Genomic DNA, 10,373 nt, shown 5'->3' on the forward strand with positions numbered 1-10,373 from the left:
GTGGGTTTGGCTGGGGCGTGGTATGGGCAGGAGTGGGACCGGTGGTGCTGAGGCAATCCTCGGGCAGCTCCCACGGATGAGCGCCGCACAGCTCCTACGGACACAACTCCATTGTCAAGCTCCAGAGCCCTTCCTTCCCCCGTGGGTGCCAACGCCTGGCCCCGCAGCCCACTCAGGGGCTCGGCCCCCAGCTCAGCCCGGGCTCCCGCGGCCACGCCAGCGCCGTGGGCAGCCCTGTGCCTCCCCATGCCCTAGATCCGCTCGCTCCTTCGGCCCCGCTAAACTCGTTAGCAGCGGCCGAACGTCAGCCGGGCGGGAGCGGAGCGCCAAATGCGATTACGGCCCCGGCTCGCTCCCTCCTTCCACCCCCGGCCCCATTTATCGCGGAGGCGGGCGGGAGGGAGGCGGAACTGGCGCTTATCTCGGCCGAGAAATCCCGCTCCGGCCCTGATTTATGGCTGGCTGCGAGGGATTCCGGCGGCACTGGGCAATTACGGAGCGTTTAGAGCACGGAGGGGTCAGCGCTCCAGTACGGCTCCCCCGGCACAGCTGGAAGAGTCGGGGTAGCCGGGTGGCTGCTCCAGCTCAGGGATGCTCCCTGGGGCTGCACAGGGACCACCGGGTCTCTCCAGGTGCGTGACCTGCGGGTGCACACTGGGCCTCAGGGGAGGACAAGGGTGGAAAAGTGCCTGGCCCCAAAAAGGGGTGTGTGCTGGCTGGGGACATGCTGGGAAGGTCCCTGTGCCCAAAGGATGGAACAGCGGATAGGCAGGACACTGCCTCACAGGACCGAGGCCAGGCAGAAGGGTGGTAGCGCCCACCTTTCTCAAAGTGTGGGGACAAGCAGTGGGGACAGTACCCCAGAGGGAACGTGCTGGCCGGAGAGAACCACAGCAGGTCCGGGATCACATCCTGGCAAGCCAGACCCACCCCGTGGGGTGCTCAGAGCCAACACTGAGCCACAGCCCTCCCAAGGAAGGTCACGGCAGAGCTGATGCTCCAAGCAGCTCCTGGAGCAGCTCAGGGATGTTTACTGGGAAAAGCAGGAGCGGCCGGCAGCTCTTCCTGCGTGTGCTGAACTTTACAGAGCGCAGCCGTGCCCCGGCATAGGAACAACCTGGGAGCAGGGGAGAGCCACGGGAGCAGCCGCGGGATGCAGAGCAGCTGCTGTTCAGTGTTTTATTAAAACAAAAGTGAAGACCCAGCACCCGCCTCGCCCAGGCTCGGCTCTCCCACTGGGAAACTGCCGCCGAAGGAAGCTCAAACAGCAGGAAATGAGTTTGAACGAGGCAGAGCCCAGGTCTCAGCCTGCTCCAGGGTGGATCAGACCCTTGGATCCAAAGCCAAGGGTGACCCACGACTGAAGGCCACAGAAAGAGAGGGCAGGGGAAAGGAGCAGCCAGCTGAACACCAGATCCATGTGAAGGAGGTGCTGTCCTCCCCCTCTCTGATTTAACAGATTTCCATTAAATCAACATAAAATAGGGGAAATCCCAAATCTAAATTTGGATTAGGAGGGCTGAGCTATGAGGAATCACTGGAGGCAATAAGAGTGCCTGAGAAGGCACCCAGCCCTAGGGATGTTGTCGTGGAAGACATTAGTGAGATTGTACTCGATTAAAGTGAGATTGTCCCAGATTAAAGTGCCTCAGATCACTGAAGTCCCACAACAGAGACCCACATGGGGACAAGGGTCTCATTCCACAGGCACAGCTGGTGGGTGAGAACCCGAGCAGGGAGAATGTGCCTGAAAAAACCTCTGGTTGTGTTCACCTTGGGAAGTGTGCAAGGAGACACCTCACGCCGCTGTCTGCATTCAGCTGGCAAAGCTCATTAACAGAGGTGGCCTTTCACTGCCCTTTTCAAATGGGGAAATTCAGGCCCCTTCCCTGACTAAGAGAAAAGGTGAATTAAGAGATGAAATGCCGGATGAGGAGGAACACCAGCCCTCCGAACCCGGCGAGGGCCGTGCCCACTGCCAGCCGTGCCCAGAGGAAATCCAGGGAATCCTCGAGGCGGGCGTGCAGCCGCAGCACCTGGCGCCGTGTGCTCTCCCGGTCCCCGGAGTTGTCGATGACGTGGGTGGCCCATTTGCGCTTCTCGTCCAGGGGCAGCTGGGAGCTGATCCGAGCTTCGGCCTCGGCCACGCCCAGCCCGCTCCTCTTCATCAGCCGCCCCAGCTGCGTGGGGGGGTCACTGCCGGGGGGAGCACGGGGCTGAGCTGGGGCTGGGAGGGAACGGGGGATCTGCCTGCCTCGGGGGAATCACTGGGGGAAAATGGGAATGAGAGGGGTGCCCCCTGTCGTTTCTGACACAGTCAGCCTGCACTTGGTTCAGCAGAGCCGCCACTGCCTGGGCTGTTCTCAGCGTTCATACAGCCTGTAACAGTGCCCCAGATCCTGCCCTGATAGAGCATGGGTTGTGGAAGGGCCAAAGGCAGTGAATTCCCCTCTATGATGGTGCCAGGGTCCAGGGAAAGCTCAGGAAGGCCCTCATGCACTGTAAAGGGAGGTGTCACTTCTCTCAATGGGCTTTGCACCAGGGCTGAGGCTGAGCCTTCACCAGAGTGGAGGCACACGATGGTCCCCTCTGAGTGACGTGGCATTGTCCCTGTCCTCATGGCTCCCAGAACACTTACCAATAAACCAGCACTGTGTATGTCATAAACCTGGTCAATCCACGGGTCTCAAAGAGCAGAGGGATGTCGAGGATCACGTAGCGGTAGCCTGTGGAAATGGCAACATTCTCCAAAAAAGGGAACAGTGTTAACCCCCATTCCCAAATCCCTCATGCTTCACACACACCATGACCAGGAAAAGCAAAGGAAGCAGGAGCTCTACAGCTCCACGATTACAGCTGAGCAGAGCAGAGCCTGCTGCTGGCCCTCCTCCCTCTCACAGGGAGGAAATGGTTTCATTCCAAGTTTCCAGAGGAAAAAAAAAAACAACCCTAACCTGGTTGCTCCAGACCAAAGGTGAAACTGCAGAAATATAATGAGGAGCTGAAATGAGGAGCTGAAATGAGAGGAGCAGTGCCTGGCTGGCAAGAGCAGCAGCAGCCGTGTGCTGTGCTGGCCTCTCCCGGGAAGCAGTGCCCACAGCAGGATCTGCTCTCCACTCCTTCTCATGTCCAAGACTTCACCAGGCTGCAGCCATCTGAGCCAACATTTCCCAGCTCAGCTTTCTTCCCTTTATGAAAAGCTTTGGCTAAAAAGCTCCATTTTTCCAAGGAGAGCAAGGAAATCCCTGCAGATCTCCTGCAGCTGTGACACTGAAACAAGGGAGGAGCCTCCGAGCACAGCCCAAGGGCTGAACCCTCACCAAAACTGGCTGAGTTTGGTTTAAAACCTTTGTCACTGCAGGGAACAGAGCTTGTCACAGTCAGTCACTGTCCTCCTGGTTCTGCCCGTGCCTCTGTCCTTAGGCCAGTGTTTGGGGAGGTGGGAGATGCCCTGCTGAGTACGGGGCTCAAGGGGGCAGGAGACGGTGAGAGGAGCTCTAAGTCAGGACTTCACTCCCCAGTGTGTCTCCCTGTCATGGGGACACCTTAGGTTTTCTTGGTATCTCCTCTTTATAACCCCCCTAAAACCAAACTGCCCACAGCAAGTAAAGTCTTGACAAAGACATCATCATCCAAGGAGCCACCATTCCACCAGCATCTCTGCCCTGAGAGGCTTCTCGCTGTCCTCTGATTTGATCGATCCGAGCTTTCCTTACACAGCGATCCTCAGAGACAACATCCAGCTATCCCAAATCATTAAATCCTGACTAATGAGGACAAAGCAGCCTGCTGAAGCCACACAGTGCTCTCGCCGAGGGCCAGGACAGCATCCGCCTCCTGAGCCCGCAGCCCCGAGTTCAAGACTCCATCTCTGGCTCCTGGCATTCCTGCCTGTTGCTTCCTTTGTGCTTCCTCCTCCTCACCCTGCAGCAGAGCTCGGCCCCGTGGTGCCCCGGCCTGCTCAGCTCTCACAGGGCTCAGCTCTGATAAGCACCACGAATCCAGACTGACTCTCTTAAAGCATCCGTCTGTCTACACAGAGACCTCCGGAACAGCTGGTGATCTTATCTGGCATTTCCCCAGCCCAGCCTGACAGCTGCATTTGTTCCATTTATCAGGGGGAACGGGGGCCTTTGGAAGCCACAGCTGCCAGCCCATTCCTCACCTTATCGACACTCTAAGGGCTCCACAGCTTGTACAGAAGCTGCAGCAGGCTGGGGGCAGGGAGGGATATTTGGCCGTTTCGGGAGTGTGACATTATCCAGTGGGTAATCTCAGCAAAGCTGCTCCCAGGCCCTACAGATACACTTTAAACCACAGAGGAAAGTGGTGAAGGGCAGCAGTGAAAGGCAGGAGTGAATCAGGAATGAATCCTCCAAACACTGACACCAAAGGCCACCGGAGGCAGAGCACAAAGGCTGTCACTCAATGTCCCTCCTTTTCTCTGTCATCCCTGTCTCTCTCCCCACATTCAAACCAAAGGCAGAAGGAGCAGAGATGGCTCATGCCCAGGCAGGAGTCCTGGCAGGCCAGACATAGCCTCTTACCGAGTACAAAGTACTTCAGGACTTGCTTCAGCATCTCCTTCAGGATCTCAGGGTGGGTGATGGAGTTCAGCAGCCGCCGTTTCTCTGGCTGGGAGAAGATAATGTTTCCGAGAGCTTCACGATTTATCTCGCCATTCTCCAGGAGGATCTCGGTGCCAAAGTGCTGCAGGATCTGCTGATGGGCCTTGGAGTGGGGCTGCACCACTGAGAACATCAAACAGCCAGGGTGAGAGCTGGTTTTACAGCACAGTTGGTGTTTGCATCAGCAATCACCCTCAGATGAGGTTTGCTCATTAACTAACGGAGCTGATGCTCCCGTGGCAGCACATCTGCCTCCAGCACATCTGTCGTGGCACCACATCTGCACAGCCCGGCAGCTCCTGCCAGAACAGCCCTGCCAGCCCAAGGTCCCTTTGAGGGCTGACACTCAGGTGATCAAAGCCCTGCAGACATTAATTCAGCACCACAAACCTCCTGGCATGTGCTGCTGCAGAGGGTGACAAGTCAGCAGGGCGGGCAGGAGGACACGGTGATGGCCACATGCCAAGGACCTGGGCTGAGCCAATTCCCACCAGGGATTGAGCAGGGAGATCCTAAAGGGACCAGGACCAGCTGAAAACTTCAGCACTATGTGGATACTCACTGCTGCAACTTGGCTCTAGATGCTGCTGAAGTGGTTTTTTTTTACTGTCTTTCACATCAGTCACTAAATTCTTGAGGAAAATGAACACAAAAACCTTCTAAAAGCTCAATCCCCAATCAGCCCTTGCAGGAGCTCTGATGTTACAGGAGTGTATAACTTTAAAGCCACCAAAAAAAAAAAACAACCCACCAACAAAAGGGATTAAGCAATAAAATCATAATTAAGCTCCAGCTGAGGGTAACCACAGCGAAGGACAGACTGCAGATAATCATCTCTCCCAAATCCAGGAACATTGCCACAGGTTGTAACCTCAGGCCAACCTCATAAAAGTCTTTAAGACCAATTTTTTTCTCCCGTGGAATATCACACGGAGGCAGTTTCAGGATGGGTGAAATCCATATAGTAAACAAACACATATAAAAAAGGAATTGGTGCAAAATAAAGTGATTGGCAGAAAACTTTCACGGAGTATCTGTAGTGTTTTCCTACCATCTCTGAGGGCTTTTAGCACCTCCAGCAAATTTCCTGCACCTCCAAGGGAATTACAGTGCAATAAAATGTTAAAGTATCACAGCTTTGAGTGGCTACACAGTAAGTTCTTCACCAAACAGAAAGGCTCAGGCACTTCCAAATGACACTATGGCTCAGCAGCAGACCCCAAACATTCTGCATGTAGGACCCACAGCCCTCAGAATCCCAGACTGGTCTGGGGGAAAAGCTCATCCAGTGCCACCCCCTGCCACGGGCAGGGACACATTTCACTATCCCAGGTTGCTCTGAGCTCCATCCAACCTGACCTTGGACACTTCCAGGGATGGGGCAGCCCCAGCTGCTCTGGGCATCCTCTGATCTCCTCATTATCTTGGTGGAGCGAAGGGATTAACATCCCACAGGTAATCAGGGAAAACAAGGTCTGCTCTGGTCCTGCTAAGTCAACACATCTGGGACTCTGGGTCTTTTCTCCAGCCCAAGCAACAAGAGGCAGTTGTGCAGTGCAGGGACATGGACCAGACTCCCCTGACCTGGGATCTCCAGAGCCTTTTTTTTTTTGAGCACATTATTTTTGTGGTCTGATCTTGCAGTATCACCAGAAAAACAACACCCAGCACAGAGGGAAGTTCTCTTTCAGCCACTAACATAACTGAGTGACAGGATGGGTGTCCTGGGGCTCAGGGGGCATATTAGACTAGCCAAAGGATCCCACTTTACAGGGAACCACACTTATTTTTGCCCAGTTAGCTTTAAAGCTGGGAAAAAACCAGATGCCATGGAATGGAAATTCAGAGCACAATCTCCCCACGGTGTTTATTAGGTCATGATCTTCTTTTTTTTCTTTATTAAAAATATATCCTAGTTCCAATCCCCCACCCGGGGCAGCTGCTCCGCAGCCCCGCGGACTGGGAAGTGGGAGGGAAACTCTTCTCCGATGGACCCAGAGCACCCTCTGCCGTCAGCGCTTCCCGGCAGCGATCCCGGTTGTCAGGGGAACGTCAGGGAGCAGGACCAGCTCTGGAAAACTCACCCTGCCTGGCAATAACATCGGCATCGATCACGGCACAGCCCAGCTCCCGCAGCACTGCCACCACCGTGCTCTTCCCCGATGCGATCCCACCCGAGAGTCCCACCAGGAACATCGTGCTCTGGAAGGGAAGGAGAAGAGCTGGAAAACGTGCCAGGACAAGGCCATTTTGTTCATGCTGAGCACATCAATTATTTAGTCCCAAGCAGGCAGCTTCATTCAAAGCTCATTTTCCTGTTTTCTCGGGATGTCACTGAGACATCAGCAGGATTTTGGCGAACTCTGAGCTGGGTATCTTGTTCCACAGGCTGGAGGACAGTGTTGGATTAAAGAAGGCTTCTCTGGACACCCTCTAACTCTGGATGTGCCACTTGAGCCAGCCCTAAATTCCTCCAGCTGGTTTATCTGCAGCTCCTTCCCCTTTAGCATCTCCACTCATCAAACCAGTGTCCCATCTACAGCACCCTGAGTCACAGAATCATGGAATTGTTTGGATTGGAAGAGATCCTAAAGCCCATCCAACTCCACCTCCTGGCATGGACAGGGACATGTTCCACTAATCCCAGGTTGCTCAAAGCCCTGTCCAGCCTGGCCTGGAACACTTCCAGGGATCCAGGGGCAGCCACAGCTTCTCTGGGCAACCTGGCCCAGGGGCTCACCGTCCTCACAGGGAGGAATTCCTTCCCAGTATTCCATCTGGCAGTGGGAAGCCATTTCCCCTTGTCCTGTCACTCCAGACCCTTGTCCAAAATCCCTCTTGGAGGCCCTTTAGGCACTGGAAGGGGCTCTGAGGTCTCCCTGGTCACCTCTTCTCCAGGTGAACACCTCCAGCTCTCCCAGCCTGGATCCAGAGCAAAGGGGCTCCAGCCCCTGAAGCATCCTCTGGACCTGCTCAGAGAAATCAGGAAATTTCTGGCAGGTTTGTCAAGGGTGACCCAGGAGAGTGGAAAAGGGCAGAATTCAGACAATATCTCAGCCAGGACATGAGACCTGAGAGGAAGAGCCCTGCTCAATCCCTGCAGGTGGGTATTGGAGCTCAGCCACCTCTGACACCATCAGGAGGCAGGGCCCAAAAGGCACTCAGTGAATCCCATTCCCACACCACTGGTAGCCCTAAGGACAGGGAAAGCACAGCTTTGAGCAGCAGACTGCTGTCCCTGAGCATAGATCTGTGCTTGCCCTTGGCCTCGGGGCCAGGAGGGGGTTGGTAATGCTGCTCCCACAGCTCCTGCACAGACGTTGTCCTTCCTGCTCAATCCAGACCTTGCAATCCCATAAATCCTGCTTGCATGCTCTCAAAACCAAAAGGTTCAGCCACACAGAGGCAGGTCTGGAAAGCTGAGTGGACTACTGTGAGTATCTGCATCCCAAAATTACAACAGCCTCAGCAGGCTGGGTACAGACTCCAGTGTCCCTCCTGCAGCCCTAGCCCAGAGCACCCAGGACTTTGTGCAGCCGAGTTGTGCAAACCCCCAAGGACAGCAGCTCTGACTTTGCTGTCACCTCATCCAGGGTGACACCACGGGTGAGGGGCCAAACCTCCCAGAGCCCAGCCTGTGGCTGTTGCATGTGAGAAAGAATTGGCTCCATCACCTTTGGCCAGGAGCCACCAGCTGCTGGTAGTCACCCTTTGGCTTCTCTTCACCCAAATCCTGCTCCCTCCTGGTAGCCCAACCCAAACAATCTCAGTCACCATCACTCTGCCTAACCTGGCTCTGGTCTCCCCCTTCCCTCCAGACATCACCAGCCCCCCAAAACCCTGCACATAAAGGAGCCAGGTACCTACTGCCCACACTGTCCCCTGCGAGTGGCACCCAAGGACAGCAGGTCGGAACAGGGCGCTGCCGGAGGGCTGAGGAGGGGTGAAAACACAGCACTGCAACCCTTTGGCTACAAAACAACAAAAGAAGGCACTTTAGTCATAATTCAGTCTTACAAACAGGACCCAAAGCCATGGTTTGGGGGATAGGAGGGGAGTGGGCAAATCCTGTGGCAGCTGGAGGCAGCTGCGCAGAGGGAAGGAGCAGAGCTGGATCAGAAGCAGCAGCCCCAGCCAGCAGCTCAAGCAGCAGCTCCACGGAGCACTGACCCAGCCTGCAGCAGCACCACGTGCTCCTTCCCTTTTCCAGACACCAGGACAACAGATGGGGATAGCTCCAGCAGCAACAAGGGGGGATCCGAAAGGAATCAGAGAGGGCCAAAATAATAACAGCAAACAGCAGTGATTGGGGAGGCTGATGTACAACCCAAGCAGGACCTGGACCCCACAGGGAGCCTCTCCAGTGTCACAGGGGGGCTTGGAGTGACAGAGGCGCTGTTTATTTATCCCAAAAGGTTAAAATCCTGCCCTCCCACCAGGACTTTATACTCCCACTGCTGCAGCCTGTGAGGGGCAACACTGCACCAGGAAGATCCGGATCATGGCAGTGGAGGCTCCATGTGCCTGCTTTGTAAAAATACACAAAAAAATCTCCCGCCCTTGTAAACAAGGGGCTTTAACTGCAGTAACCCCGGCATTCTGGCCTCCAGCCTCAGCTGGGACCTGCTCCCAAATCCCTGCTATTTCTGTCTCTCCATCGCATGCCTCTACCACAGGACTTACTGCAGGGCAAAATCAGACCTTGGAAGGGTTATCCTGGAAACCAGGGCCAACTGGGGATCTGAACACTTGTGCTGTCCAAGGGCCTGCACACATCTCAGGCATCAATATTTAACAAGTTTGGGTTTGAACTGCACACGAGGGGAGAGGCCAGCCCGCTCCTGCAGGTGTTACTTGGCAGGAGCCAGAACCAGTTTTCCCCCAAACACGCCATTTTGGGGGGGATATATTTGACCTGATCCAACTAAACCAGACATGGGGAAAAACAGTACACGAGCCACAGAGGCTAGTCAGGCTGGAAAACTCGGCGAGCTGTTCCTGCAGTGAGGAATGGGGAGATGCACCCAGGACACTGAGGAAATATTTTTCAAAGAATTAGGTGCCCAAAAATTCTCATGTCCCAGCTCTTGTGGGTTTTGAGCACAGCACAAGCTGCCAGCCTCAATCCATCCATCCGGCAAGCACAGAGATTGGGGATAAAGCGGGACCGTGACCTCCAGCACCATCCTACACCCGGCCCCCCTCTTGAACCCATCCTCGTCTCTGGCTGGGGCTGAGAGAGCTGGTATTTGGCCCGAGGAGGCTGCGGTTAGAGGGAAGAATCACCAAGTACATCGTTAATTGGCGGGGAAAGAGCTGCCGCCACAAACACCTCCACCCACCCCGCGGGTACCGGAGTAACCATGGCCCCCGCCCGCCGCCCTCACCACTCACCCTCTGCCCGGCTTCACACGCGCCGCAGTGTCCCGCGCGGCTATTGGCTGGCGGGGAGCAGGGGCGTCTCTCCCAGCCAATCGGCGCCGCCCTCATTAGACTCGACCCACCCCTCAAGCCGGAAGCGGACGGAGACGCGAGCACTTCGGCCTCGGCGGGGAACGGGCGAGCGGGGGCACGGGCCGCGGCTTTCCGCCCGGTGTGAGGGAGCCGTCCCGTTACCGGCGGCCCGCCCCTGGACACCTCCAGAGACTGACGGGAATTGTAGTCCTGGCTATAGAGGGGCCAGGCCCCCACATGCCCACGCAGACTACCACTCCCGGCATGCCTCGCGGCTCACCGCCCAATCGC

At 55.8% G+C, this 10,373-nt stretch overlaps 1 protein-coding gene across 4 annotated transcripts; it reads right to left on the bottom strand.

The window, feature by feature from the left end:
* Positions 1-1,165: 1,165 nt before the first annotated feature.
* On the bottom strand, positions 1,166-10,218 carry DCAKD (dephospho-CoA kinase domain containing). 4 transcript variants are annotated; one of them, XM_066336686.1, is made up of 6 exons: positions 10,023-10,133; positions 8,496-8,599; positions 6,713-6,830; positions 4,548-4,751; positions 2,639-2,726; positions 1,166-2,196 (listed from the first exon to the last, which is right to left on the bottom strand). In XM_066336686.1, the coding sequence occupies exons 3-6, from the start codon at positions 6,822-6,824 to the stop codon at positions 1,911-1,913; spliced, it is 690 nt and encodes a 229-aa protein (XP_066192783.1). In that variant the 5' UTR covers positions 6,825-6,830; positions 8,496-8,599; positions 10,023-10,133; the 3' UTR covers positions 1,166-1,910. The 4 variants fall into 4 exon arrangements, with proteins under 4 accessions (XP_066192783.1, XP_066192782.1, XP_066192784.1 ...); XM_066336685.1 differs by having other exon boundaries at positions 8,492-8,599; XM_066336687.1 differs by lacking the exon at positions 10,023-10,133 and adding an exon at positions 9,820-9,886.
* Between the last annotated feature and the right edge of the window lie 155 nt (positions 10,219-10,373).

This window comes from Sylvia atricapilla, chromosome 27, assembly GCF_009819655.1.
Source record: "Sylvia atricapilla isolate bSylAtr1 chromosome 27, bSylAtr1.pri, whole genome shotgun sequence".
NCBI classification, from domain to species: Eukaryota; Metazoa; Chordata; class Aves; order Passeriformes; family Sylviidae; genus Sylvia; species Sylvia atricapilla.